The sequence below is a fragment of the Mesoplodon densirostris genome, chromosome 18, assembly GCF_025265405.1.
Source record: "Mesoplodon densirostris isolate mMesDen1 chromosome 18, mMesDen1 primary haplotype, whole genome shotgun sequence".
Classification (NCBI taxonomy): Eukaryota; Metazoa; Chordata; class Mammalia; order Artiodactyla; family Ziphiidae; genus Mesoplodon; species Mesoplodon densirostris.
In genome coordinates this window covers 58,404,176-58,431,821 of record NC_082678.1, presented here as the reverse complement: position 1 = coordinate 58,431,821, position 27,646 = coordinate 58,404,176, and the positions used below count along the sequence as shown (strand labels likewise).

Below are 27,646 nucleotides of genomic sequence, written 5' to 3'. Positions count from 1 at the left end.
TGAGCCGGGAAATGACACGTCCGGAGTAAAGAGCATCCACACACTTCACAGGTGTAAAATGGCTTTATGTTCTCATATGGAAAATAAAACGTCCATGCTATATAACAAAACACTGGAAGTTCCATATCCCGTTAGCTAATGTGTCTTCTAATAAAGCGTACTCTGTAGTGTGTGTGTGTTTATATATAAGTATTTATTTGTATGTTGTATCTAAACCGTTGTTTTTAACATCAAGTGTGTAATAAAGATTTAAATAGATGTCTTTCCAAACACCCTCTCCAACGTTCATTTTATTAAGTTTATTCATTTGTAGAAAAGCAAAGCTGAATTGGACATGTGGCCTGCATTTGTGAGATATATATATATATTTATATATTTTATTTATTTATTTATTTATATACTATATAAATAGCTATTCAGCATGCAAGCAGTTTAGTGATTTCCCAAATTTGATTACAGAGTTCACACCAGCCACACGGACGGTCTGGTGACATTCAATGCTAAAGAGCTGAGCTCAGGTCGAGATCCACATCCCTGGGGAAGAATTATCCTTGCTCCTCTGAGCTCACTGGCTGAATTCACTGGAAGAAATGAATGTTTTCTGAATTCTCGTTTTTATTTCTGTTGGGCTTTCTTGCTCCAGAGGCGAGGATTTTCTGGGAGCAGAACGGGCTCTAGAGCTGCTGGGCAGCAGCTCCAGTGTGGTCTCCTGGGGACACTGCCAGGTCAAGTGTGCTTCCTACTGGCCAGTCATAGGACGCAGATGGGCCCTGAGAGGTGAGTCTTGCGCACCAGAGAGGGTGAGGGGCTGTATACTGGGGACGGAGGGGGAAGGGCTTTGTACGTTATAAGAAAACCTGAATGATGCCAGAGATGCTACTGGTTGTATTTTCCCTCCTCTTGAAGGAAAAAGCAATGTTTTAATACCCATCAGGTGGCACTTAGCCCATGACTCTCCCTCTAAAAATTGTCCCTCAGACCTCAGAGCTCCGGGGATCAATTTCCGGGCCACTAACTGAGCAGTCAGCGCTCCTCTCCCAGAAGGGCTTCGTGGCTTAGCTGAGCCCACCTCTCAGGTGGTCTCACAGAATCTCTGGAAGCCAAAGGAATGGGCCTCCTGCTCCCAAAACAAGATTCTCAGCTCCCTTGCAAGGCCAGGACTCTTAAGATGTGCAGAGACCCCTCCCACCCCAGCAGGGAGAACCTTCCCCCAACTTCCCCTGTGGGAGAGACCTCACCACCTGGACTCTCCACTCCCATCCCACCCATGGGCATGTCAAGAGATATCAGATAACAATGGATCCAGGTCCTGCAGCCAAAATCACTTCCGATAGTGTGTTTTTTCCTTTGTCATGGCCTCAGTCGTACGTCAGAAGATAGATGCCCTCCAAAGAAACGCTCACGCGCGCTCGCACCCCACCCTTTATGATACCTTCCTGTGTTTCTTGGTAGTGCACGCCACCCTCAGAGGTTAATGCTGGGTCAACACGGTACTGGGGCTGTGGACGGGCCCTGAGAGTCATCCGTCAGTCCAGTTCTCGACAGTCCCCATTCCTGAATGATACTGTAAGGAGGCTTCCCGGGACAAGGAGAAGCTCTGCGAGTAGAGAAACTCGTTGGCAGCATTCAGGTGCGGCGAGGGCGGCTTCCGCTCGCACGTGGGGCCGGGGCCGGGGCCGGGGCCGGGGCCAGGGCCAGGGAAGCTGCGCTCCCTCGGGAAGGAGGCGCTGGGCCCCCGCTCTCGCTCTCGGACCTGAGACTGTGAGAGCTGATTGTAGACGCTGAAGTGGGCGCTTCCGGGCGGCTGGGAGCTCGGAGCCGAGATGGGGGGCAGCCGGGGCATCATAGTGGTGGCGGTGAAGTGCGTGGGGAAGGACTGGTAAGGCACAGTCTCCACGGTCTGAACGCTGTAGCTCGTGTACGGCGACACTGACGTCCACATGTTACAGCTCAGTGGGGGCGGGGGCAAGTCGTCCACCCCGGACACCCCGGCCATCTCGGTCCCTGAACCTGAGTACATGCAGGCTTCTCGTGGGGTCACCTCACTGCAGTAGGAGGGGCTCAGCATCTGTTGGTCGTAGGGAGGGGGAGACCGGAAATAATGATCCTCTCCGACTGCAGTGGGAGCTTCCAGATAAGATCTTTTGCAGGGTAAGTCCAGGTGGCGGGCACTGTCTGCCGGAAGACAAAGAAACCTCAGGAAGAGCCATTTCCGCCAGCCCAGGGCCCCGAATACCCCCGCTGGACGCTAGGACAGCCCATCCTCGTCATTCAGGGCCCCCACTGCCCCACGCTACCACAGCACTCCCAGAACCATTTTAATCAGCTACAGCTTTTCAAAGGCGGCAGCAGCCAAGAAGTGGTCGGATCATGGACCACGCTCAAAGGCCACGGGGCACGCTGCACCACTGGACACGGAGGGATGTGTTTAGCCAGGCAGTGTAGAGCTTTGATCCTTTGCCACCCTGACTCTTGGGGATGGTAAGAGGCCTTAATGTGCACTGGCACTCTTAGGCTAGGCCCACCCTGGCCAAGGAAAGTGCTAGCAACTGCCAGCCCAAACCGGGCCCAGAGGCTACATCTGCCTGAATTAGCCAGGAAATTAAAGCCTCGATGCTTCAGCCTCAATCCTCCACTCCCAGGAAGGCTTTAGCAAGACAAAGCTACTCACAGGCACGCTCCTATTGCTTTTAGAGGAGGAAGTAAACCCTACATATGTTCAAAGAAGTCCCATCAGATTGTAATTACACCGATTCCAACATAACAGCGTTTACACAATTAAGAAATGGAGCTGTTAATAAGTAAAAGGTGACGTGTGCTTTTAAGGCTAAGCTAATACTGTCTCAGGAAAGATGACATTAACTGCTCCAAACCATGGATGTGTGTCTTTCAACATCCTCAAGCATGAGGGCTTGACTCTCTGGACGAGCATGGGCTCCCCTGGGATGCAGGGATGACCCAGGCCTGAGGACTTGGGCGGCAGCCCACTCAACGTATTTAAGAACACTTGTCCGGTCGCTTGTCTTGGTCTCCCTCCTCCTGTTTTCTCTAGGGATTCTCAACAGGAAAGAGGCCACAGACAGTAGGTAAATAAATGTGTTTGGCTGTGTTCCAATAAGACTTTATTTATGGATACCAAACTTTGAATTTCATATAATATTCAGGTATCATGAAACAGTCTTGACTTTTTTCAACTATTTAAAATGTAAAAACCATTTTGTGTGACTTACAGGCTGAACAAAAACAGACAGCAGGCCAGATTTGGTCCAAAGGCCACAGTTTACCAGCCCCTGCTCTAGGTCACTAGTTCTACTGGACCTGGTGTGGTGGGTACTCAGGGGCCTGCCTGGCTGGTCCCTAGGAGCTGGGCCGAGAGAACATTCTGGATTGCAAGCAAAAGTCCCCAAACTCATTCCCAAGACAATTCAGTGGCCCTGTGAGGACCTCTGGTGTAACAACACTGATCATTCATATTTTATAGAGGGAAAAATCGAGACCTGGTACCAGAGCACATCTGGTTCTCGGCTCAGGGCTCCTCTTCCTCACAAAGAGGCCTGCACGGCCAAGTCTGTTGCCTGTCTTCCTGGTCCCCAATCTGCATCCACAGCAGCTCCCTGCCACTTTCAAGAAGCCTTTGCAGATCTGGTGTGATGAGGTGGGGAGCCTGTGCTAGGGACTCCCTGTGTTAGGATGGAGGTCGCCTCCCTAAGTGGAAACCTCGGGATTGGGATGCTTCCACCACCTCCCACACCTAGAGACAGAGCCTGGCTGACTCGTGTCCTCTGCCCGCCCCGCTCAAAGCAGCACCTAGGGCTAGGGAGGGGTACCGGTGTCTGGGGACACCAAGGCCGCAAGCTGCCTGTGAGGGTTCTGAGGGCTGCGTGAAAAGCAAGAAGCATATCCCTGCACTGAGCCTGGCCACGGTCCCCAACGCTTCAGGCTCGCTCTCCCAGGCCACACAATGACCATGTGTGTGTGTGTGTGTGTGCACCCATGCGTGCTCACATGTGCAGTGGGGAGTGTTTGTGAGGAGAGTGTCACCCCCCGACCCTCCAGGGCTTCTAGACCAGGAGAGAGGTACCTCGTCTTTTCAGGCAGTGATAGAAGAGGCTGGAGTCCCTCTGGGCTGGGAAGGTGCCGAGGGGAAGGTCCTGGGGCTCAGCCGCAGCGAACTGCATGTGAGCCCCGTTCTCGTACTGGTAGTGTTGGAGCGCCTGGTGAGCCCCGTGCAGGGGGCTGACGTCAGGCTTGGATGACAGCTGGGTGGAGACAAGCCTCTGCCTCATGATGCTCTTGGAGATCACGGGATACTCTTTGCTGGAGGCGAGGGGAGGACAGTCAGCGGGAGGCGGGAAGGGAGTGGAGATACCTGGAGGGTTACGGAGTCCCTGTGCTTGAACCCGGTCCGCCCGCCCCACCCCCAGGCCGGAGCAGCCCCACCTCTGCAGCCGGGCCACACGCAGGTCACTGTCATCACTGCCCCGGAACCCCTTGGCAAAAGGGTTGTTCTCAATTTTCAGCTGTGTGATCTGTCAGGACAGGATACACGGTAGAGTCACTGGTGGGCGGAGGACTGGGCTGGCCTCTGGCCCTCCTCCCCGGCCCCAGGCACATTCAGAACCCCCGGCAGTGTCTGGGGAAGTTGCGTCTTGCTGAGGCCTCCTTGGCCCTGCCCTACATGTCGCCGGCTCCTATCCCTTCCACTTGCGGCAGAACCTCCGGTTCTGTCTCCCGCTCGCCCGCCCGCTGTGCTACCTGGATTCAGCGCCTCATCATCCTCTCCCGGGGCCCGTAGCAGCTTCCCGTCCACGTCCTCCCCCTCCAGTGCAACTGCCACAGCAGGTTCTGCGTGGCTCTTCTAAATGCAAACCTGACTCCGTCACTCTTCTGCCTAAGATCCTTCCCTGCTCTGGCCAGTCCCACTGTGCAGGTGTGGAAGCCTTAGGAGAAGGAGGGCGTGGGCAAAGGCGGGGGGCAGGGGAGAGTGGCCCGGGCGGGGATCGGGGGGCAGTTTGGGATGGTCGGGCTGGAGCGGAAGGTGGGCAAGGACATGCCAGCACCCTGTGACCGCTGCCTGGGAAGGGCCTCCAGATGGCTCAGTCACCTGCTCCCACACAGCTGGCAGTGCCCAGGGCCCCTCTCCCTGTGCCATCCCCTTCTCTCTGCAGGTGCAGAATCCCACCCGGGAGGAGAAGACTGTAGAACGAAAGGGCCCAGCACTGAGCCCCAGGGCAAGCTCCACGCTCCCGGCCTTTACAGGTGCCCGCTCCGTCCATCCCCAGCACAGAGACCACCGTTACTTTGCGCCGGGGGTTCAGGAATCTGGTCTCCTTTCCTGCACATCACTCCACTTCCCACTGCTCTGCAGGGCTTAGCCGGTTCCTGGGGCGCCTGACCTGCCTGCCTCAGCCCTGCTGCATCGGGGCTCCACTTCCTGCCTCTGTGCTGGGGCTGTACCTTGTGATTCTGGTAGGAGGTCACAGAGATGAAGGACGTTTCTGGGAACAGGTGGGTGCAGAAGGCTGTGTTTTTGGAGCCAAAAGCATTGTTCTCGTCAGCCTTCACGATGTGCAGCCGCGGCTGGTACTTGTGCATGGAGTTGAGGATGATCTGGAAGAGAAGGGTCTCTTCTGAGCTCCGGGTCCCCACCCTCTTGTCTTCGGTCTCATTCAGCTGGCCTGGGGCTGGCTTTCCTTGTCCTAAAAACCCGGGCTCCAGGGCCTGACCACAGGGGCTGAGCCCAGAAAGGTCCAAACCTCCCTTGAAGGTTGAAGAACCAGGCCCCTGGGCCCCACGTGGACTCTCTGCTCCAGCACCAACTCCTGGTCCCAGGACCTCCCGGATGTTACAGACCCTTCAGTGTGGAAATGGGGACATAACCATTTGAAAGCCCCAATGAACTCAGCACAGTGTAGTTGGTGGAATTCTGAGTTGTAGGCAAAAGTCCAGGTGCCACTGTGTGACCTCAGGCAAGTCCCTCGACTTCTCTGAGCCTCAGCTTGCAGCCCGGCAGGCTGACTCTTCCCCGGGCTTCCCCCTGTCCTATCCCACTGTCTTCCCCTGCTCACCCCTCCCCACTTATCTGGGACCTGCCTTTTGGAGAGTTGTCAGCGGTGGGCGCTCAGCCCCTCCTCTCACATTTGTCAGCAACAAAAGCAGCTTCACAGCCCAGGGTTTGCAAGATGGGGGAGGGGGGACGCTGAGGAAAATGGTGCACTCCGACCTGTTCCCTCGGGGCACTCCTTCCTTCATTCACGGAGGCCTGCTGAGGGGACACTGGGGACACCCAGAGGCACTCTGCCTTCAGACCTGTCCCAGGCAGCTCACAGCCAGGAGGGGAGTGCCATCAGGGACTAGAGTTCAAGGTACCAAGGTAGGAGGAAGCCCAGAGGCCCCAGGCACCCCCAGCCCTTGAGGATGCCTGGGGCAAAAGGCGAAGAGCCCAGGAGACTTGGCCCAGAGCCCTGGGAGAAACACACGGTAGTTGCGGCCCCAAACCCACTCCATTTGGCTGTGCCCCACGGTAGCGCAGCATCATGTGCCATTAAAATGTATTTTTTATCGTTGACATTTACCAGACGTCCTTCCCACTAGAGGTAGGACCAGGCATTTGGGGCATTTTATCAGCACCGCTGCTTTTGTTAACCCTTTGGCTCCTGTCCTGGCTGGGTGAGGCTGGTCCCCCTCTGAGCTCCTTTCTCTCCGCAGGGAGTGCCCCTCCCTTGGGCTGTCTCTGCTGGCTCCTACCTTTCCAGGTTCCCAAGGGCCAGGCCTGGGGCTGAGGCTTGGTGAAAGATTTAACCCCTGAGTGACCAGAGTGCCAAGCAAGGGGCCCGAGCCAGGCCCTTCCGTGGCAAGCCTGGGCTGAAGCCTTCGTCTGACGAGGTTCTGCTCTCCTCACACCCTGGGGACAGAGGCAGCCCAGGGAGAGGCTCAGCCAAGGGCGTGGGCAGCCCAGGAGCCGGGCTGTAGGCTCTGACTTTCCCCGGGCTCCTCGGTTTGGCTGGGCAGCTCCGTCCAGCAGAAACTAGCTCTTCTGCACGGGCCACTCCTCACTCGGCCCTCGGTGACAAACCTCTGGACCCTCTTGGGGCAAGTACCGAGCTCCCCAAATCCCAAATCCCATCCTGCAGCTGGGGACCCACTGCCCAGCTGGGAGCCTGCCAAGCAAACCTCAGCGTGGGACTGAAGGGTACAAGTCCTGCCCGGGGAGGCCTCAACGGACTTCGTGTTCCAGGAGCCTGGGAAGGGGCCCCTCGGGAGAGGGGCTGGGGGTTGGGAAACACCTCCCAGACCCTTGAGGTTCCTCTGTCACCCTGCACTGTACCCACGCTGCAGGAGCCCACAAAGGACCCCAGTGCCCAGAAGACCCAGCACCTGACTACCCGGGAGGTAGCCTAGATGCCAGATTCCAGCCTCTGCACCTTTGCACAGGCAGTTCCCTCTGCTGCCTTGATCTTCCTTTCCCATTCTCCCTCACCTTCTAGGCCTTTCATCTCAAGGCCCAACTCTTCCAGGAAGCCTTCCCACACTACTAAGGCCTGCTCTGAACTCCCAATTCTGAAACTTCCTTTCCATGCATTGTCTCCTTGGCTGTTGTGCTGCTTCCTAGCAGCTTCCCATTTCTTCTTGGCCCTTCAATTAAATTCTAACTCCTCAAGAGAAAGGGCTATATCTTTTATTCCTTTTGTACCTCCAGGCTCCTTTACTTCAAAACAGTAAGTTCGAGACCAGGATATGGGAGGAGAAGGACCTGGGCCGTGGCCACAAACTCTGTGTCCCCTCCTCCCTTGTCTTTCTTTGCTCACTAGAGACAGGATAACCTCTAAGGCACTTTTCAGGTCAAAAATAGTGATCAAACATGTGCACAGACAATCCTTCCATGATCACTCACACGCTCCAGCCCCCTGACATGCAGGGCTAACCCTGCATCAGTCCAGCTCTCCTGGCAGGGGGTGGGGGGCGCCCAAGGGGAGAACACAGACAGCGGGCGGACAGAACCCAAAGCAGACGTTGCCGTCACCACGCGGTGAGGCTGTGCCGTCCCTTAAGGACACCTTGGGACAAACAGCAGCACCCACCCTCTTCCTCTGCCACCTGGGCAGTCACAGGCTGCGACAGTCCGGCCAGAGCCCTGGGCATCATCAGTCCCCTCCCCCTCACTGTCACCCACCTCCAGGTCCAATCAGTGACCAAGGCCTGTGACTCCGCCTGTAAAACAAAGGCTCCTCCATCCCCCCTGCGCAGCCCTGGCTCAGGCCCCGCCGCCCCTCCCTGCCTCCATCTACTTCCTCTCCATTTCACCTGCTACACATCAGATCAGGCCAGTCCCTTGCTTAGAACCTTCTGGCTCCTCCTGGAAGACTGTACATTGCTGGAGAGCAGGGCCCTTTGTATTTCTTCCTCTTGCCTCCCTTGTCCACTGCCCCCCAAACTCCTGCCAGCATTTAGGGCTCAGTAAATATCTTAACTTCATGATGCCACCTTGGATGGCTCCCTCTTGCCCCCTGGGATAAAGGTCGAATCCTTAGCCTATCAGACGAGGTCCTGGATGACAAGGGTGGAGAGACTGCCAAACACACCTTCTAGGAGAGGGAACCAGACAGGCTGGCAGGGAAATCTGGGAAGAGAGCAACTGCCAGACTTGCAAGGGCAGGTAGGGGCCACTGGGGAGTCCAATCCCAGCCACAGAGAGGCCAAGAGAGGCCCAGAAGCTTCTATGGATCTCTGCCCACCAGCTGCAAGTCCTGAGCAAGCTCTTCCCCTCCAGTCATCGGGGTCCCCCATCTGTAAGGTGAGGCCTTCGACTAAGTGGTCCCAAACGCCCCTCCCACCTCTGACAGTCTGGAACTTGGACAGGTGTGTGGAAGAAAGTCCCACCCATTGAACCAATGCAGACACAAAGTACAGCGTCGGTCCCGACGGCCTGGGAGAATGGGAAGCTACCTCAGTGACTCGCGCCCGGCTTTACTCGCAAGTTCCTCAGGCGCCGCATTAAACTGTTTAGCCAGAATCTCACATCTATATTTCTTGCAGAGGATGTTGGGTCAGATGGGCCAGCCACGTCAAAAAACCCCACTACACGGCTGGTGCCGTCGTCATCACTGTTCTACAGAAATGGGATTCATTATGTTCTGGCTACAAGTCAGAGGCCTGTTCTATTTTCACAATTGTGATAGCGCCAAACATCCATCTCCTCAAGAGATCGCCACAGCGTGCTTGGCTAATGAGGCCCAGATTTATCTGTGCTGGAATCACAGCACATCAGGGCATGGAGGGACGGACAGACCTTCGAGATCATTCTAGTTCACCTCCTGATGGTAAAGACGAGGAACAGGAGGCGAGTCGTGGGAACGTGACTTGCCCAAGGACACACAGCTTGCTGGAGATTGAATCCGGGGAAGATTCCAGATGGCCCTTGAGTCAGCACACAGTGCTCTCAACAACAAGCTCGGGAATGAAGGACAAGGTTTCAACCCAACGCTGCAGGGGATGAGGATTCACCAGGCCCCGTCGCCCGTCCTAGAGCACAGCGTATCTGGATGCTAGCCACACAACAAGTGGGGCTCATGTCCGTCTGTCATATATTAGAACCAACTTTCCTCCTGCGTCACATTTTTACTTTCTAAGATGACCTTCATCATCCTTCTTACCCTCTCCAGCCCCGCAAAGAGGTTTAGGAAAGAGATAGGATCTGTGACTTAGAGAAAAAAGAAAAAAACACAACCAAACTAAGACCGGAGGGACCCAAAGATTGGCCCGAAGAATCTCCAAACTAGAACCGAGTCGGACAACCCGTCAGCCGACTCGAGAGGCCTGGGCCAGGCAGGCCTGTGGCCTCACGCCCAGGGCAGCAGCCTTCCCACCTTCTCTCCCAGTCACAGCAATGACAGCCAGCGTTGACTGAACACAGCCTCTGGGCCAGGCCCTGTGATGAGTATTCTACACACATCACACAGCTGATCTTTACAACATCCCTGTAAAGGAGGAATTATTATTAGCCCCATTTTAACAGGCAAGGAACTGAGGCTCAAGCGGGGGAAGGCATCTGCCCAACCTCAGACAGTGATGGGAAGCAGAGTCTGCATCAGCACTACCCTCCGATCCTTAGCTCATACCTGCACCTGCACCTGCACCCGTGTGGCTGGGGAGGGTGAGGCCCAGTCTGGAGCCGGACGGGTGGTCTATGTCCCAGAGCGCCCGGCAAGGCGTGGCGCATTGTCAGGGCTCAGCAAACATGGGAGGAAAAGAGGGAGACCAATAGTTCTGGGTCCCCGCTGGCTGCCATATGCTTTGGAGGGACATCAGCCCCCAGCGGAGGAAGTGCCTTCTCTGTCTAAATAATCTCCCCGTCAGCAGGTTCACTCACTCACTGCTCACCACCACTCACACTGCCAGGCACCAGGACACAATGGTGATGGAAAACCTCACGGTTTACCATCCATTGGGGAAGTCACACAGTAATCCAAAAATCAAGCAAAAAACAGTGGTGAGAAAAAGTAGTGGACCAAAGACTGCATTGATAATAGTAACAAACAAGATGAAATAGCTTGCAGCAAATGTGTAGGACCTCGGGAAGAAAACTTGAATACACCTTTGAAGGACAAAAATCAGACTTCAACAAAGAGAAAGGCATCCCTATCAATCCTCCCTAAGTAAATTTATAATTTAAAGTGATTCTAATAAAAATACAAGCAAGTTTCTTTCTCAACACTACAAGCTGATTCTGAAGCTCATATAAAAAAATAGACAAGACCAGCCAATAAAACTCTGAAAAAAAAGAGCAATGCAGGGGGACCAAGCCTGCCAGACACTAAAACATATTATGAAGTCTCAACAGTTAAGACACTGGCACACGAACAGACACAGATTCAGAAGGGGTGTTGGGAACCACTGGATAGCTCTCTAGAAAAAAAAAAAAAAGTTGGATTCACACCTCATATAGAATGCCAGAATAAATTCCAAAAGGATCAATGGTTTAAGTGTAATAATAATTGCATAAAATTCTAGAAGAAAACACAAGAAAACTCCCTTATAAGTAAAGAGTGGAGAGGGGCTTTCAATTACTCAAAATCCAGAACCCACAGAGAAAAGACCAACACATTCAACCAAAAACTTCGGTGTAGGAATACCACTATAGGCCAAAGCAAAAGACAAGTGACAAACGGGGAAAACACATAAGCAATTCGACATCCCAGATTAGGAGCGAAATCTTCCTAATTTATAAAAGCTCCTAGAATGGATAGGTGACTGAAAAAAAAATCTAAGAGAAAAATGAGCAAAGGATAAGGACCCAAGAGGACATACATATAAAAAAGATTAATCTCACTCATAATAAAGGAAATATAAATTGAAACTAAAACTGACATCTATATTTCACCCATCAAACTGGCAAAGATCCAAACCTTTCTCTCCCACCATGTTCGTGAGGCTACAGTGATGGTGGGAATACACATCACGGGGACTCCAGTGGAGGGCAGAATTGCAAATTGCAAATCCAAGCACCCCTTGAACAGGCAATTTATCAGAAAGAATACTTGCCATAGGTATAAAACGACATATGTACAAGCTTAACCAAAAGAGCAAATACAGGAAAACATCTTATTCCTTCAATAAGGACTGGCTACATAATTAATGGAACAATCACATGATGAAATTCTATACAGCTGTAAAAAAAGGAATGCGGCAGCTCTACGTGACTGGAATGATCTCCACGACACACTAAGTTTACAAAGCAAGGTGCAAAGTGTTTATAGTATGTTACCTTTTGTGTGGAAAAGAAGGGATTTGAGACTCTGTATTCTGCCTGCATATGCAAAAAGAAACACTGAGAAGAAATTAGTAACAATGGTTACCTGTGGCCAGAGCTGGAAAAAAACTAGATGGATGGGGAACCAGGGGAGGGAAATGCCTCATTGCAGATGTGTTTTATTTTTTCATTGATTGATTTTAAAACCATGTGAATGTATTTCCTATTCAAAAACAAATTTGACAAATAAGTATAAAATTATAACTGTGGTAAGTACTTGGACAGAAAGGTGCATGGTGCTCTGTGAGCATATAATGGGGACCCTGAACTGTCTCCCTGAAGATGTGGCATTTGAGCTTGGATTCCAAGGCTCAATAGTAACGAACTAGGCCAAGAGGCCTGTGGCTGCAGAAGGAAGCACACTGAGGGGATGGTGCATGTGCCATTTTGTGGCCTGGGAGCCCACGTCCCCAGTCCGGGGCTAATTTTGCCTCTGGAACAGTGAGACTTACTATGCCTGAAATCAAAAGCTAATCTTCAGGCTTCCCTGGTGGCACAGTGGTTGGGGGTCCACCTGCCGATGCAGGGGACACAGGTTCGTGCCCCGGTCCGGGAAGATCCCACATGCCGCGGAGCGGCTGGGCCCGTGAGCCATGGCCGCTGAGCCTGCGCGTCCGGAGCCTGTGCTCTGCAACGGGAGAGGCCACTACAGTGAGAGGCCCGCGTACCGCAAAAAGAAAAATAAAAAAAGCTAACCTTCTACCTAGGTGGTGAACACGGCCATTCCCCTAGACACACACACACACACACACACACACACACACACACACACACACACACACACACACACACACACACACACACACACACACACACCCGCACTGCAGCCATCCCCTCCCTGCCTCCAGGTCAGGAGAAAAGTAAGACCCACGTGCCAGCCACCTCCACGTCCCGCTGCAGGACACAGGCCCCACCCCAGTGAGGCCCTCTTCAACTTCCCGAAGCAGCCTCTCTTCCCAGCACGTGGTCACCTGGCACAGGACCCTGCTAGGGGTGGGAGGGGTTGGCAGGTAGGAGGGGAGGATGGCAGGCATCCTCTGTAGCCTGTGGAGCCACAGCAGTGGGGCTGACCTGGAGCAGCCCAGCCCGGCCCCAGCCCCCTGATCCTTTCTGCCCCTGCTGCCTGCCCGTCCTCTGCCCCTAGGCTTACACCCAGAACCCAGGTGTCACACCCTGAACCCTACCCCTCAAGAACAGAGGGCTTTCCTGGACTCACAGCAAAAACCCACAGGAGTTTTCTAGTCAGAAGCCAATCCTGTCTTTTCAGAACATGTGGCCCTGTGGCCTGAGGGGCTCCTGGACTCTGGGCCCTTCTCCTGGGGGAAGTCTGCAAATGGGAGACAGCTGCTAAAATCTCTGAGATACTGTGAGACCCAAGGGGAAAGTCCACAGTCCATTTGGCTGGAGAAAGTTCCCTGAGGTCTGGAAGCTTTTAGGGAAAATTGCAAGTGTGGAGGTGAGCTGTGCAGAAGGACTTGTCTGGGGCAAGTTCCCAGTAGAAGATGGCTCTTTCCCAGGCTCCTGCATCACGAAGGGTGACTGTGAGAGCTCGCCAGTCCAGGTGGCACAGACCAAGGAGCAGAAAGCCAAGGTTCACATGGGCCACTTTGCCTTGATATGTCGAGGAAGTTAGCTCATCCTCCACAGCCCTTGCCTGCATGGTCAAAGGCTGCTCCCTCTCCAGGGATGCTCCAAATTGCTGAAGATCCGACAGCTCAAGCCCTGGGTACGGAAAGACAGTTGGAGAAGCCAAAGGAGCGCGGGACTAGGCACCCGAAGGCAGGGGTCCACGCTCCGCTCCTGTACTCCCAGCTCCTGAGACAAGCACCTCATCTCCCTGAGCCCTGCCACACCACAAGGGGTGTTGTAACCGACAGACTGCACATGCTGGGTAAATTCGGGGATGGGGAGAAGGAAGATGCTCTGTACCCGAAGCCTCCAGGGAGGAAGCTGAGTTAGTATGGGGAGTGTCCCTCCTGCCGGGGAGAGGAGAGCCCCAGGCAGGCACGGCGAGTGTGGCCAGGGGCACCTCCAACGTCACGAGCCCAACAAGCAGCCCCACTGGCCCAGACTCAAGACTACATGCAAGGTTACTGCACACCTCTTATGGACTCCAGCAGAGCCACCACAGAGGCAAGGCAGGCTGGGAAACCTACTGCTGGCCTATGAAGGCCAGGTCTCCTGATTCCTAAAAATCCCAGCTTTTCAACCACCTGACTCTCTCCCCTGCCCCATTCTGCAGGGGCCCAGGGAGGTGGAAGAGTCCTCAGAGGCATCCCTGCAGCTGGGAACCATGACAGCAAGCTGTGCATCCAAAATTCTCCAGAGCTTCGATTCCCTGGGTACTTCTGGTCACTCACCCAAAGATCCAGCTTCCGCCAAGCTCTGTGTCCACCCCAGTGGTCTGTCCAATGGGGTCTGCGTGTGTGTGCAATTGTGGGCAGAGATGTGGCTTCCCACCTCCCACCATCGAGGCCCTCGCTAACCTTTTGAGGTTGATCCCACAGCCTGGCCAAGCAGAGGAGGCCAGGTAGGAGCTGACCGGGAGCAAAGTCTTGGCCAGAATGGGAGGCCCCTCTGGCCCTTGGTTAAAAGACCCTGTGCTCTGAGAGGTGGGGGCTTGGCTGACCCTTCCCATTGGATGGTGGCTTGTCTCTGCCCCCCGGGAGAGGCTGGGGCTACATGAGTACACGTCACCATGCACACCTGCATGTCTCTGTCACACACCCAACGGCATCTGCCTGCCCTGCACGGGAAATCCCATGCTGCTCGCAAAACAGAGAAGTCAGGAGTTTATTATGTTAATGAAGCATTCTCCTAACTGCTGGTTTATAGATCACCAGTGGCCCAGGAGAGAACTGAACAGACTCTGAGAAAATGAGAACTGAGAGCTGCTTGCCAGTTACACACCAATCAATCAGAAATGAAGCATCACTGACATTTTCCATAAGGAACTATGATTCACAGAGTTCTGATTTGCACACAGCTCCCCAGAAATAGAACTGAGGCATGAAAGAGGCACACGCCTGCGCAGCACCCACCCCTGCTTCCCCCACCACCATCCACATGGACGGTACGAGTGTTATGGGTGCAGCCGGGGCAACTGCATCTAGGAGCCTCGACTGCACCCGCTCCGCCACACCCCACCCTGCGTTTCCAGGGTAACCATGGGTAGCCTAGAGGGGCGAGGCCTGCTCCCTGGCAGATGATACCAGGTCCCTAGGCTTCTGTTTGCCACACACTTGAGCTAAAAATTTCCACATAAAAAGCTTTTGTGGGCCTGCCAGGGACAGACGGGGGAAAGAATTTGCTTCAGCAGCCTGGATGGGGCATCAGCAGCAGGATCCCTGGGGCTCCAGAATCTCTCTTGTGACAGCCAGGTCCCGGGCAAGGCCAGGAAGGCGCTGACACCGGAGCCAGAGCGAGGCCTTCCCTTCCAGGGCAGGTGGCTGCCGGGCCAGGCAGACGGTACACGCCAGAGACAGGTTTCAGAGCTCATCAGTGACTCTTTCTCAAGAAGGTTTACTTGTCTTAGGCTCCAGCAAGGCCAGGTTTGGGGAAACTGAAGCTGAGATTCGGTCTATCATCGTCGTTCTTGTCCTAGTTGCCATTTATTTGGAGCCTCCCAGGCACAAAGTGCCTCATGCGTAATCTCTCATTTAATTCTCACATGGTCATCTCCATGTTCTAGACAAGGAAACTAAGGCTCAGAAAGGCTAAGAAACTTGCCCAAAGTCACCCAGCCAGTAAGTGCTAGGGGAAGGATGTTCTGCTGTGGGCCTCAGACCCTGTGCTCCTTCCACAAACCGGCCTGGAGCTGGATCCCGAGAATGGATTCTCCCGGACCGGCCCATCCCCAACACTACCCCAGGACTCGCCCTCAAGGCCGGGCAGTCCCATGCTTACATGGCCGAAGGGGTCCAGGTGGTTGTTTGTCAGCTTCAGCTTCTGGAAGGAGACCAGCTGCCGCATCCAGTGGGCCCCAGTGGCAGGAGAATCCGGGTGAACGTAGAGCCTTCCGGGCATGGCCGGCTCAGCCTTCCCTGCCACCATCCTGCCAACAGAGCACGGAGAAGCCAGAGCAGTTGATTGCCCTGCAGCCTGGGGGAGCCCAGATTCCCTGTCCCCTCTGAGAGCAAATCCCCCAGAGACCTGAGAAACAAATCACCGATGGTCCTATCAGACTGTCAATTTAGGGCTTTGGGGGTAAGAGGGAGGGACAGGGGAAAGTGCTGGGGAGGGAGAGCCTTTCTGAACCTCCTGTATTTCACTGCAATAAGAAAGAGAAAGAGAGATTACAGAGACTTGATGATTTACTTGAAGGAATGGGGCTCATCACAAGTATGTTGTGGGGAGATTTAGGCACGTCCATGTATGTGTTATATTTACAATTTTTAAATGTTATAAGTTTGGAGGTAGCTTCTCAGAGGATGTTGACAATTTTCAAATTGCTTGCCCCCAAAACAAACATAAGAAACGAACTGGTAGCCGTCCCCTGAGCCAGAAGCTGCTCTGAGTGCTATTCCAGCCCAGAGACAGAACAGAGACAAGCCCTTGGCAGGACCTGACCACCGAATCTGGCCTCCTGGGTCCAGGCTCTGCAGCCCTATTACTCATCCACCGCTGAGCCCACATCCCGGACTGTGGATTCATTCATCTCTCTGTCTTCCTGGGCGCTGTCCTGGGCTCTGGGGGCAGACAGGGTACTAACGGGATGGCCTCAGGAAAGGCAGCCCAGCAGTTTTTAACCTGGTCCCAGCTGGGTTTCGCCCTTCGACCTGACTACTCTCTCTGGATGAGAGACACAGCTTAAGAGGGAAGGCTCTGCGGCCAAAGAGCAAATGGGTGGAGGAACAGGAGAGAGACGCCACAGCCCAGGTAACCGGGCCCTAACTATGGAATACCAAAGCCCCCCAAGGAACGTGGCTTCCATCTTTGCCCCCCTCCCCGAGCACAGCACTGCCAGAGCCTAAACCTGCCCGGTGCTGGGGCTCATCTGTCATCCCCAAAGCACAGGCACCCACCCTGTTCGTTCACAGCTGTGGGGAGAGCACAGACCCTTGAAATCCAACAAAAGCCCGAACACCGCGGCTCCTTTTCAGCCCCAGCCCCTGCCCCACCAGCAGCAGGTGTGCGGACATTTGATGACCCTGTAGCCTCAGCAGGCCCGGTGCCCAAGGCTGCGGATCTGGCCAGTCACTGGGACTAACTGGTAAGTCCCTGGGCCAAACATCAGGTGGGGATGGGTGTGCGAGTGGGAAGGCGGGTGATGTGAGCGTCCCGGGTCCTTACCATTTGTTGTCACAGAACTTGTAGCGGTGGTCATCCGCGGGGACGATGTCGATCAGCAGGATGTACTTGGTCTTGGGGTTCATGCCTGTGACTTTTACCTTGTAGCTGGGGAACATCCTCCTGCGGGAAGCCGAGAGATGACGCAGGGGCGTGGAGAGAGCACCGGGAGGGGTGGCACCGAGCGGGCGAGGGCACAGAAGGCCTTAAGAGGCACCGCCCCTTTAGCGAGAGGTCTCGGCACTGGTCAGAGCTTTGTGACCTTGGCTAAGTTGCTTCCCTCTCTGGTCAGCCTCCCCCTCTAAGAGGAAAGGGCTGCACAAGCTGCTCCCTCTGAGCCCCTGCAGTTGTCAGTCTGTGCCTGCGAGCAGCTAAAGCACAGAGACCCTGGTCAGGATGTGAGAGAGGGTCTCGACACCAACCAGGCTGCCTTAATCTCCCTCCTGTCTGTCATCCATACACAACGAAAGTCCTGGGGTGGGGGTGGGGGGGCATTACAGGGGCCCAGAGCAGAAGACCTGGAAGTCCCTGTCAGCTGCTTCCATGATCAATGAGATGCCTCCTCTGGGTCATGTCTCTAGGGAAACCCCCAGGCCTCAAACCAACTCGTAGGAGAGCAGGAGTGCTGCTCGGTCTCTGGATGCCTTCTGTGTGTTTAGCAGAGGTGTTTATCCCTGTGGATGCCTTGCCTGGGCCTGTGCGCACTAACTGGGTGTTGGGGAAAGTCAGTCTAGGAGCCCTGAGGAGTACAGCGTGGATTCTAGAACCTCCCTGCCGTGGTCCACAGCCTGGAACCACCACTGACAAACCATGATGCCTTGGGCAGCTTGCTTGGATCTCTCTATGCCTTGGTTTCCTTATCTCTAAAATGGGACTACCAATCCCATAGGTTGCTGTGTGGATTAGTTGAGTCCCCTTGCAGCTCTTACCACTGACCCCCACTGCACTCCTTCCTCCGCAGACCAGTGGTATGACCTACCTCTATGAAAACAGAGTCAGCAAAAAAGCAGAACGTTTTCCAGGTCCTGCAGCCCATGATGAAACTGTCCAGGACCCTGAGGCTCAGGGAACATTCTAGAGAAGAGCTTCCTCAGACCCCTCAGCACACTAAACATACAACAGCATGTACCCATACCTGCGGGGTGCCCTCCCCTGGTCACCAGGTCCCTGACACCGGACTTCCTCAGAGGGGAACTTCCTCAGTCCTCCTCAGATGCTCCCACCCCTTCCTAGCTGATTTCCCCCAAAGATGTCCCCAAGAGAGAGGCAGAAGCCAAACCTAACTGAAGACACTGAGGCCACTGGGAGCCAGATCCCCTGAGCTGGTAGAAGCCCAAGCAGTCCACTCTGGGAAAGCCATCGGGGGGTCCTCCGGCTCTCATGAAGCTGAGAGACTGCATGGGAACCCTCAGGAGAAGCGGTCCTAAACACCTCAAACAGATGATTGGAGTCCCCCATTTTGTCGACAGGGAACCAGCTTACCTTGACAGAGCAGGGCTTCCAGAGGGATCCAGGCCCCCACAAGGTGGCAGACCCTACAGCAAGCCCAGGCCAGGACCCTGAGGTGGAGGGTGCCCCAGCCCGTGCACCCTCTCTCGCTGGAGGGCAGGCCCATGAGTGCTGTGGTGGGCCAGGGGTGTGGGAGCTGTGTGACCATGTGTGTGCACGAGCACATGTGCTTGCGTACACAGTGGAGTGCGCACGTGTGTGCCTGGAGAGAGGAGGGCAGTTCTAGCGGCAAGTCTAGGGACTCATAAACTGTGTGGAAGGATTTGTCTCAGGTGTCAATTGAAAGCATTTTCCAATGTCCACCCAACCCCCGCCCCAGCAACCCAGCGCTGCCTCCTGCTTACCAGCCCCCTGCCCAGCCGGCCTGGGGGCACAGCTGGAGCCTGCACCACCCTCTTCCTGGCCCAGCCTCTCTCCAGGTGGGTCTAAGGCTGAAGCAGGGGGAGGGAGCGGTTTGCTCCGCTCCCGCCTCCCTGGGGGAAGGCCAAGAACCCCGTCCCCTGCAGGCTACCATTTTGTAACCGCTACAGAAACAGCCAGAGTCGGGCAGCCCTGGGTGGGCTTAGGGTTGGCCTGGTACCAGTGCCCTGCACTCAGCCTGCTTCTCCTATAATCAGAGGGCAGGCACAGCTCCCCCCGCTTCCCCCAGCCAGCGTCCACAGAGGGGGCCGGGAGAAAACTGCTCGCTGCCACTTCAACGGTCTTCATAGCCTAGGCTGAGAGGGAGGTACGGGGTCCTGTCCTTGCCTTCTACCCGCTGCTGTACTTCACCCCAGCAGCTCAGGAGGCCAGGCGGACATGACTAGTGCTTTTGAGAAGGCTGGCAAGGAGCCTGTCCTCGGCCTCCCAAGGCATGGGGCTGGTGGCCTGTGATTTGGCCTCTCCTGGAAGCTGACCATGGACTAGATTCCTGACGGAGAACAGCCTCCAGGAGGTATTAAGGAAGTTGGGGCCGGGAAGGAAGGTGTCTCCTAGCCACTGCCCTGCCTTTCCCTCTTCCTAGGGCAACTGCCCTCAGAAATCAGCAGGGACGATGAGATCTGTGGTTTGAATGGGGAGTTCAAAAGTCCTCTGTTCAGGCTGAGCTGGCCTGAGCTGGCCAGGTGAGCACCGCTGCCTTCATGGAGACAGGTATCTCCGTCTCTGTTAGTGTCCAGTTTGGTGGCTGCTTCTGGGCCATGGAGAACACACCCAGTGGGGGCCCTAGGCACTACCATTTCCTCAGCTAGCGGGCTCCAGAAGGATGAAGGTCCTGCCTGGTGTGCAGGAAAGGCTAAGTGTGCAGCTGAAACACACACTGTTCCAGCCTCACAGGCCTCCTGCCCAAGCTGAGGGCATCTGCCCTTGGTTCCAGGGGGTCCAAGGTTGGAGCCGAGAGGCCTGGCATGGGAGTATTCACCAGGCGGGCAGGCCTCAGGAAGCTGAACTGGGAGCTGTGGCTTCCTCTGGGCTCACCCCGCCCTGTAAAGGTCTTCTCTATTGAAACAGATGAAACCATAGAGTGAGTTGTAAATTGCTTCTGTGACTTAGGACCAAAAGAAAATGTACCTGAAAACCATCACCTATGGCGGGGATGGGGGGGGGCGGAAATGAACACTTCAGTGGGACAGGGAGGGAGGGCCAAGCAGGGAAATGGTGACTGCGCAGCCCGTATCCCACTCAGCCCTGCCACCGGCCAGCGCTGGTGGCCGTGAAACCCTGGCTCCCTGTCCTCAACACCCAGAAGCCTCCCAGACCCCTGCTCGGCACGCCCCTCCGCAGCCCTTCCCCGTGCCCTGCGCGCCTTCTCTCTGCGGCCCTGGCACCCTCTCCCGGCTCTGGTTCCCCGCCCGCCTCGGACTCCCGGTCCGCAGGCATTTGGGGCGCTCCCGGCCCTCGCGGAAACTGCTCCGCCAGGGAATAAACAAGCCGCCTGCCCCGCCGACCCCGGGAGGAGATGAAAGCCGGGGCGGGGGGTCTCTCCTCTGATCATGAAACAGGCTCTGAAAGGGTGCGGGTGTGGGGCCTTATCTACTTCATACTCGGAAATGGTTTTAGAATGAACTGCTAAGATAAGCTTCCTTGGACGTTTCTGCGTTTTGGAGCCTTGCGGGGCGCCGGGCAAGGGTTTGGGGCATTTTGATTTTGGCAACAAACCCGTAAAGACGCACTGAGAGAGAGGCCAAGTAAGTTTCAGCTGGGCTCAGAGAGCCGCGGGGCGCCCGGTCCCGGCCAAAGGGGTGGCCAAATTCAAGGTGCTGACCTATTCCCCCCCCCCACCAATCCATGCGGGTGGGGGCAGGAAAGAACGAACCGAGGGGACCCCCCAGATTCTCTCCAATTAGCAGAGCCCCCCAACCCCAAATCCACCACACCCCCGGCTTCCTCAGGGGGATCCGGAACCCCAGGAGCGGCTATATGTGCCTTCCCTGAAATGTAGGTGCAAAACCAAATCGAAGGGGTGAGAAGTCTGGAGAGGGGATTCGAGGTGGGGAGAGGCAGTGACTGGGAGGGCAGACAAGAGGGATTCTGGGGGCCGCTAACGTGCTGTTTCTTTATCTGGGTGGTGCGAACACCAGTGTGTTCATTTTGTGAAAGTCTGTAGAGCTGTACAATCAAGATTTGTTCACTTTTCTGCAGAAATGTTCCACTTCAATAAAATTGATAGTAAAAAATTATATGTGTGTGTATATATCATAAATATGTGTACATAAACACATACAGAGGCCCGTGGAGGCCAGAGTTTGAAAGGAAAGGGATGCAGGAAAAGGGTAGGGGTCCACAGAAAACCCCATCCATTTTCTATCCCTAGTGTCTTGGGGTCTTAAAGAAGAATTCTGGGTGTGTTGGAAAGAGGCCAGGGCCTAGCAACTAAGGCTAAGTTTGGGGGTGGGAGGTAGGGGTGCCGTCTATACTGAGACCAAAGCTTTTGTGGGCAAGTGGTTTCTGAGAGCAATGACAGAGCTATGTAATTTATTTCCACTTTACACACACACAGAGTTTTCCACTTCACTCAAAGCATTTTTAAGAAATATTTTCCCTGAGGTGGGGGGCAGGAGAGAGGGTGTGTGGAATGGATGCTGTTTTGGAAGGCCGATCGCTTCTCTCAGATTTTTTTGAAGACACTTCCTTCTGATAGACTTTTGCTTTCAGAAAATACTTTAGAAAGAGATCAAAGCACTCTCTCCCCAACCCACTTTCCCAGTGTCTTCAACCCTTACTTCTCTTATCACCCACGCCACTGGGCTCTGACGCTCTGTATACAGAGCAAGGGCAACTGGCTTTGAAGCCCCGGATTAAGCCGGGCCAAATCCTTGCCTCAGAATAACAAACAATACAGGTTCAACAGGAGTTCTCATCAGTAGTTCATTTTTCAAACACAAATTCACTGTCACTAACACAAGCAACATTGAACTCAACAGGCTATGAAGGCTGATAGTGGAGATTTATCTGGTGGCAAAACCATGACCTAGGAATAGAGCAGTCAGACGGTTAGGAAATTTTCATATTGGGGAGGTTTATATTTAAATTTTGTAGAGCTCACTTTTATCTGTGTTTGGGAGAAAATGCAGTTTCTCACATGTATCAAGCTTGGCAGGGATGTGAGGAAGCAGAGAGGGCTCTGTTCTCTGCAGTTAAGGGCATAAACTCTCTGGGTGCAGGGGCCTGAGAGAGACAGAGACTGGCTAGGGGAGGCTGTGGCCCCATTATACACCTGACATCGGGGGACCCCGAGCATTCAGAAATTGATGGCTTGAACTGTGGCTGGCATGTTATTCACCAGCTCAAGTTGTTTGAGAATTCAAAATCACTATCCAATGAAGGGGACCCTTTTTTCCTTTGGCCTTCAGCTCTTCAAGGGCTTAAGGCAGCGGCTTGTGACTAAGGACTCATACTGGCTTGAGAACATTCGGGCTCCTTTGCTCCAGCCCCCGCCCCCACCCCCACCCCCGTGCCTCCACGGGCCAACCAGAGAGCAATCATGCCCCTAACCAGCCAGGGTCTCTAGGGCAGAGTAACAACTCCACCTTGAGCAGGCCCCCATAAACAAGCAATCAAGGGAATTTCTCAAAGTTAGGGGTTTGTTCTGGGGGGAGGGGCATCATTGCTTGGCTTGTGTAGACCTGGCAGCTGCCTAACTCTGCTTCTATGGGCAAGAGCCAAATGCCTTCCCTTCTCAGGGGTTGGGTTTATGTTCTCTTGGTTCTCCTCCAGCTCAAGCGGTCTAGGAATCTATGATTCAAGGTTCAGGAGAAATGTCCAGGCCATCTGCTGAGAAATAGAAGTGTCCCAGGAAGTTGATGGTAGAGACACAAAGAAGAGGACAGGGAGAGGCATTGGACAGGACACTGAAGGGCCACAAGCCCGAGCAAAGCACAGTGCATTCCAAGGCTGCTGTGGGAAGGAGGCTGCGGGGAGAGGGGGACACGGGGTCAGAGGGGTGAAAGTGGTCTCTGAAGTCAGTGGGCAGCTATGCAGGAGGGAAAAGGGTCTGTGAGAACCGTGCAGGCAGGGGATAAGGCTAGTGACTTTCCTAAGGACTAGACCTGGTGCAAGGATAACTTTCTGCCGGGGAAAGACTGCGATGAATCCCTCATTGGCCAACATCGTCATGGTCATTTAAAAATTATTATCATCGTTCCCTGAGGCCTGTCTCTAAGCCTCCAGGGATGTGCCTCTTCTGTCACTAGGATCAGGCACAAATATCTGCCTGAAGCCCGTCACCTCTGGAAATGTGTGTGTGTGCACGCGCGCATGTGTGCGCTCGCGTATGTGTGTTGGGGAAGGGAGAGAGGAGGACCCATGCAGGTGCAGGAAACCCCACTGAGGAGAATCACAAATGCCTTGTTTAAAATGGCAGAGGCCACGCATGCCCAAAGAACAGGCTGGCCCTTCATTTTCAAGAGACAAGGTTATTTCTGCTGCCCCAAAATGGAAGTTCTGGATCCTTCTCTTCTCTTCTTCTCTACATCCCAGCAGTAACAAGACATAAAATCCCCTCTTCCCACCTACAATCCACTCAACAATTTACCAAGCACTGCTCCTAAGGTCCCTGGTTTGAGTCTCACAGTAACTGAAAAAGGAAGGACGGCAGGTAGGTCTACAGTCACCACCCCACTTCACCTGACACCTCTGAGCCACAGGAAGCTTGGGGACTAGCCCATGTGCGCACAACTAGGAAGAGGCAGGCCTTGTGACACCTGGTCCCCACTGTCCTCCACGACTGTTCCCCCACCAGGTTCCCCAGCGCAGCCTCCTTCCCCATCCCCCAAATGCAGCAAACTCAAGTCCTGACACTTCCTAGTTCCTTCTCCGATAGAGGCCTGGGTGGCCCTGCCACCTTCCTGACTTAGGCAAGAGGGCAGCCGAGTGCCCAGACCCCCTCCCCCAACAAAACAAAGGAAAATTTGCAAGGCCTGTCAGTCAGCAGACTGGAAGGACCCAGCACCCCTACTCTGCATACAGCAAACTGCCAGCTTTTTGTTTCCTCTGACCCATTATTCCCTAAGCAGTTCAGCAGAGCTCTCTAAGAAGTAGAAGAAAAACGCTGAGTAAATGCCAGACATTTCTCTAATTATGATGAACAGTATTCGCTAGCATTTATTGTGTGCTTACATGTGCCAGGAGCTGTGCTAAGGGCTTTACATGCAACTGTATAAGGAAAAACCTATTATTTTACAGATGGAGATGAGGAAAGGGCATAGACTCTAAGGTACCTGGCCTGAGGGTTCCACAGATGGACGTAGGTAAGCGGAACGGGTAGCAACCCCCCACCCCCACCCCGAGGTCTGACTCCCCATCCCCGGCCCTTGAAGCTTCACCATCTTATTCCTCAGAAAACCCCACCATGGGTCCACTGTCAGATAAAGGGACATTTTCACAGCTCAACGGTACCCCGGGGAGCAAACTCCAGTGTGAGTTTGTGGAGGAGGCAGAGTGGGGGGAGGACGTTTCTGAACCTGAACCTGAACCTTCCAGCTTCTCCCTCTGCAGCCATCTCCCTTCGCCTGGTAACCGCTCTCCTTGCGATTCCAGCCCCACCCGGGGCGCACAGCCCCAGCGAGTCTCTCCATCACGCCCTGCTCTGCGTGTTCCTCCTCCTTCCCTCTCCTCCCGGCTCTCTCCCACAGACACCAGCACATTTTAAAGATGGTTCCACTTTATAAATCATCCCTCTCTGGCAGCCACCCGAGGGCTACTCCCCAAACAACACACACACAGGGCCCAACGGTGCCTTCGCCTTGGCCGAGGAGGGTGCTGGCAACTGGCGGAGCGGCGCCCCTGGGATGAGAGACTTGGGGTTCGAGCTGCCCCGGGAAAAGTAATGGAAATAGGAAAACATGGTCCCATTCCCCTTTCCTCAATCTGTTGAGGGGCATCTCCGGGTCCCCAGTCAATACAATCCTGAGAAACCCAGAAGCTCCCCAAAAGAAGGAGGACAAAGCAGCCCCCCAGGGGCCAAAAGTGCTGGAGCGGGGACCTCCAGCAACCAGACCCTGTTTGCGTTTCATTTGCATATCACGGCCCCTCCCCTCCCTCCATCCTGCGCCTCTCCCTTACGGTGTAGCCCCCTGCGGGCTTCCGAGGCCAGTTCCGACGCTGTGGCCGGACTTGGAGCTAAGGCCAGAATGGCGAAGGGGACTCCCGTCGCCCCCTGGGCTGAAGACCGAGAGCACTGCTAAGGAAGCCCCTGGAGCTCCCCACTGCCCCCATCCGTCATCCCCCCGCCGAAGTAAAACCAGCGCTGACCTGCCCGCCTTGGTGATGATCATCTCGGTGCCCGCCTCGTGAAACTTCTTCCAGAGCTCCTTCTCATGCAGGCCCACCTTGATGTTCTCGATAGTCTAGGGATGGGAGAGAGGGGACTTGTGTTGCCCTGCCCACGGCTCCATGCGGAGCCATCAGAAAGGGGAACACAGACCCAAGGGACCATGCAGGACACTGCCAGCCCCAGGCGCCCACGCCTCGAGATGTCGTTTCAAAAAATTATTCTGTACCACTGGTGAATTTTTAAAAATTTAATCAGTGGCTGAAACTCCCTTCTTCGGAGCTGCACCTACAGACGGGCCCGCAGAGGACACACTCTTACACAAACATAAACACTCCTCGTGGCCCGACATAGCCACAGGCTTGCGGGCAGACACACCAACACAGGATGGGCACACACACCCTCGGCCAGAGGCGCGCACCCGCAGACACCTCCTGCAGACCCGCACAGGCAGAGGGCGTGCACATGGTCACGGTGGTGTCCCCTCGGCCTCGGAGCTCGGCGGCGGCTCCCGCAAGCACCCGGCCAGGGGCTACTCACCCCGCCTGGTCCCAGGCTTTTGTCTCCGCCCTCTCAGGGTCGTCGGAGCTGGACTGTTTTCCTGGGCTCGCTCCGCCGCGGACTCCCCTCCCCGGCCTGTCCCAGAGCAGCCTCAAGGGCTCGAGGTGGAGGACGGACGAGGGGCAGAAGGCGAGCCCTGCCCAGGGGAGCGCGAACGGGCGGACAGTCCTGCCCGCAGTGGGGCGGTTGACAGACACAGGCGGCCCTGCAGACAAACCGACGCCCGACCTCCACCCGACGGCCTGCCCGGCCCGGCCCTACCTGCTCGGCGGCGGCAGCGGTGGCGACGTCGGCGCCGGGGCCCGGGGGGCTGCCGAGCGCGGCTCCGCTGAGGCCCGGCGCGGCCAGCGCGGGCTCGGGGGCGTTGGCGGTGTTGGCGGCGCTGGCCTCGCCGAGCACCGAGCCCGGGGCCCGGAAGGCCTCCTCGCTCTCCGACAGGCCCTTATCCTGCAGCATCTCCTGTGGGCACAGCACACGCGAGTCACATGCCCATGTCCACACGCGCCTGAGACCCGGCAGCCCTGGAGCCGAGCCGCGGGTGGCGGTGGGGGGTGCTTCGGGCACTGCTGGGAGGCCGCCCTGGCGCACGTGGACCCCGCCCCCTCCTGAGCCGGAGGAGGGAGAAGAGCGCGGGCAGGACCCTCGCCTCCTCCCTCCGGGTCTGGACCTGGGAGGGTTTGTGTGCGGTTCCAGGTCCGCCTGCCCTGGGTGTGGGGCTGTGTGCGGAGTAGGTCTGGGGGAAGGACCGCCCTCTCGGCATTGCCCCAGCTGCACCCCCAGTGCCTCCTCCTGCTGGGCTCCACTGGACCCTGGAGCCTGAAGCCTGGGTCTTTTTCGTCTGTTCCTAATAACTGGGGTCCAGGCTCACTCTTGGCCCAGGACACCTTCTGGGTAGGGAGGAGACGAGAGTCAGCCCAGGAGGGCAGGGCCTGGGCTCCCGGGGCTCCACAGTGGCAGAGAGGGCCTTCGGCTGAGCGGCCTCTCAGGCCCCTGCTCAGTCATCTGCCCAAACCCACTCCCTCAGACAGCAGTCAGGTAGAGGCTTCCTGAACCAAAGGTTTTCCTTCCTGCACGTTCCCACTCCCTCAGATACCTGTGTGGCACCCACGCAGGCACCCATGTCCTCACACCCAGACACAGCACCCTCTCACAGCCTACAAGTCACCCAAGTAGCCACATTTTCCTAGGGCCACTCTGATTCAGGCCCCGAACTCAGCCAGGGGCCACCCCAGCCTTGCCCTCACATGCACACTGGCTGGCTCACTCACTCACATTTTAGATTTTAGCTCCAAAGGGCTCTGCTTTGAGGCAAAGGACTCAGACCCTTCCCAGCTAAGGACCAGGCCAGTTGAGTCCAGTTCACAGGCACAGCCTAGTCCTGCCCCAGGGCACAGCTACCCTTCCCCAAGCGACTAGGACTATTCACCCGCCTGCTCATGTGCCTGCTTCCTTCTGGAAGCTGGTCCTGGGATATCAGGATGAGAGTCCAGCCTGCAAGGACCTGCCTGTCCGGCCTCATCGTGGGTGCAACCCTGCATTATCCCTGCTTCTCCTTTCCACCTCCTAGCTCTCCTCCCTCCATTTGGATCTGGGCAAGTTCTGGGGAGGCTTTTTCTAAATGTCTGGCTGCCTTTCTCGCAGCTGAATGTTCCCTCTTTCTCCCCCTACCTTCTTTCTCTCCTCTCCTGGCTCTCCCTGGGCATTCCAAGGCCCAGGCCCCTCATCCACTG

General features: G+C 55.4%; 1 protein-coding gene across 1 annotated transcript; it reads right to left on the bottom strand.

The window, feature by feature from the left end:
* Positions 1-1,519: 1,519 nt before the first annotated feature.
* On the bottom strand, positions 1,520-26,372 carry TBX4 (T-box transcription factor 4). The gene is made up of 8 exons (XM_060081647.1): positions 26,178-26,372; positions 25,337-25,431; positions 17,102-17,221; positions 15,716-15,863; positions 5,458-5,610; positions 4,441-4,529; positions 4,082-4,317; positions 1,520-2,175 (listed from the first exon to the last, which is right to left on the bottom strand). The coding sequence occupies exons 1-8, from the start codon at positions 26,370-26,372 to the stop codon at positions 1,520-1,522; spliced, it is 1,692 nt and encodes a 563-aa protein (XP_059937630.1).
* Positions 26,373-27,646: the final 1,274 nt, after the last annotated feature.

Bases quoted from the DNA above. Each gene is read 5' to 3' on its own strand.
- TBX4 (XM_060081647.1), bottom strand. From the start codon at position 26,372: ATGCTGCAGGATAAGGGCCTGTCGGAGAGCGAGGAGGCCTTCCGGGCC. The intron at 25,432-26,177 runs GTAGGGCCGGGC...TCCCATCCCTAG, and splicing joins CCGCTGCCGCCGCCGAGCAG to ACTATCGAGAACATCAAGGT. The intron at 4,318-4,440 runs GTGGGGCTGCTC...CCTCGCCTCCAG, and splicing joins CGTGTGGCCCGGCTGCAGAG to CAAAGAGTATCCCGTGATCT.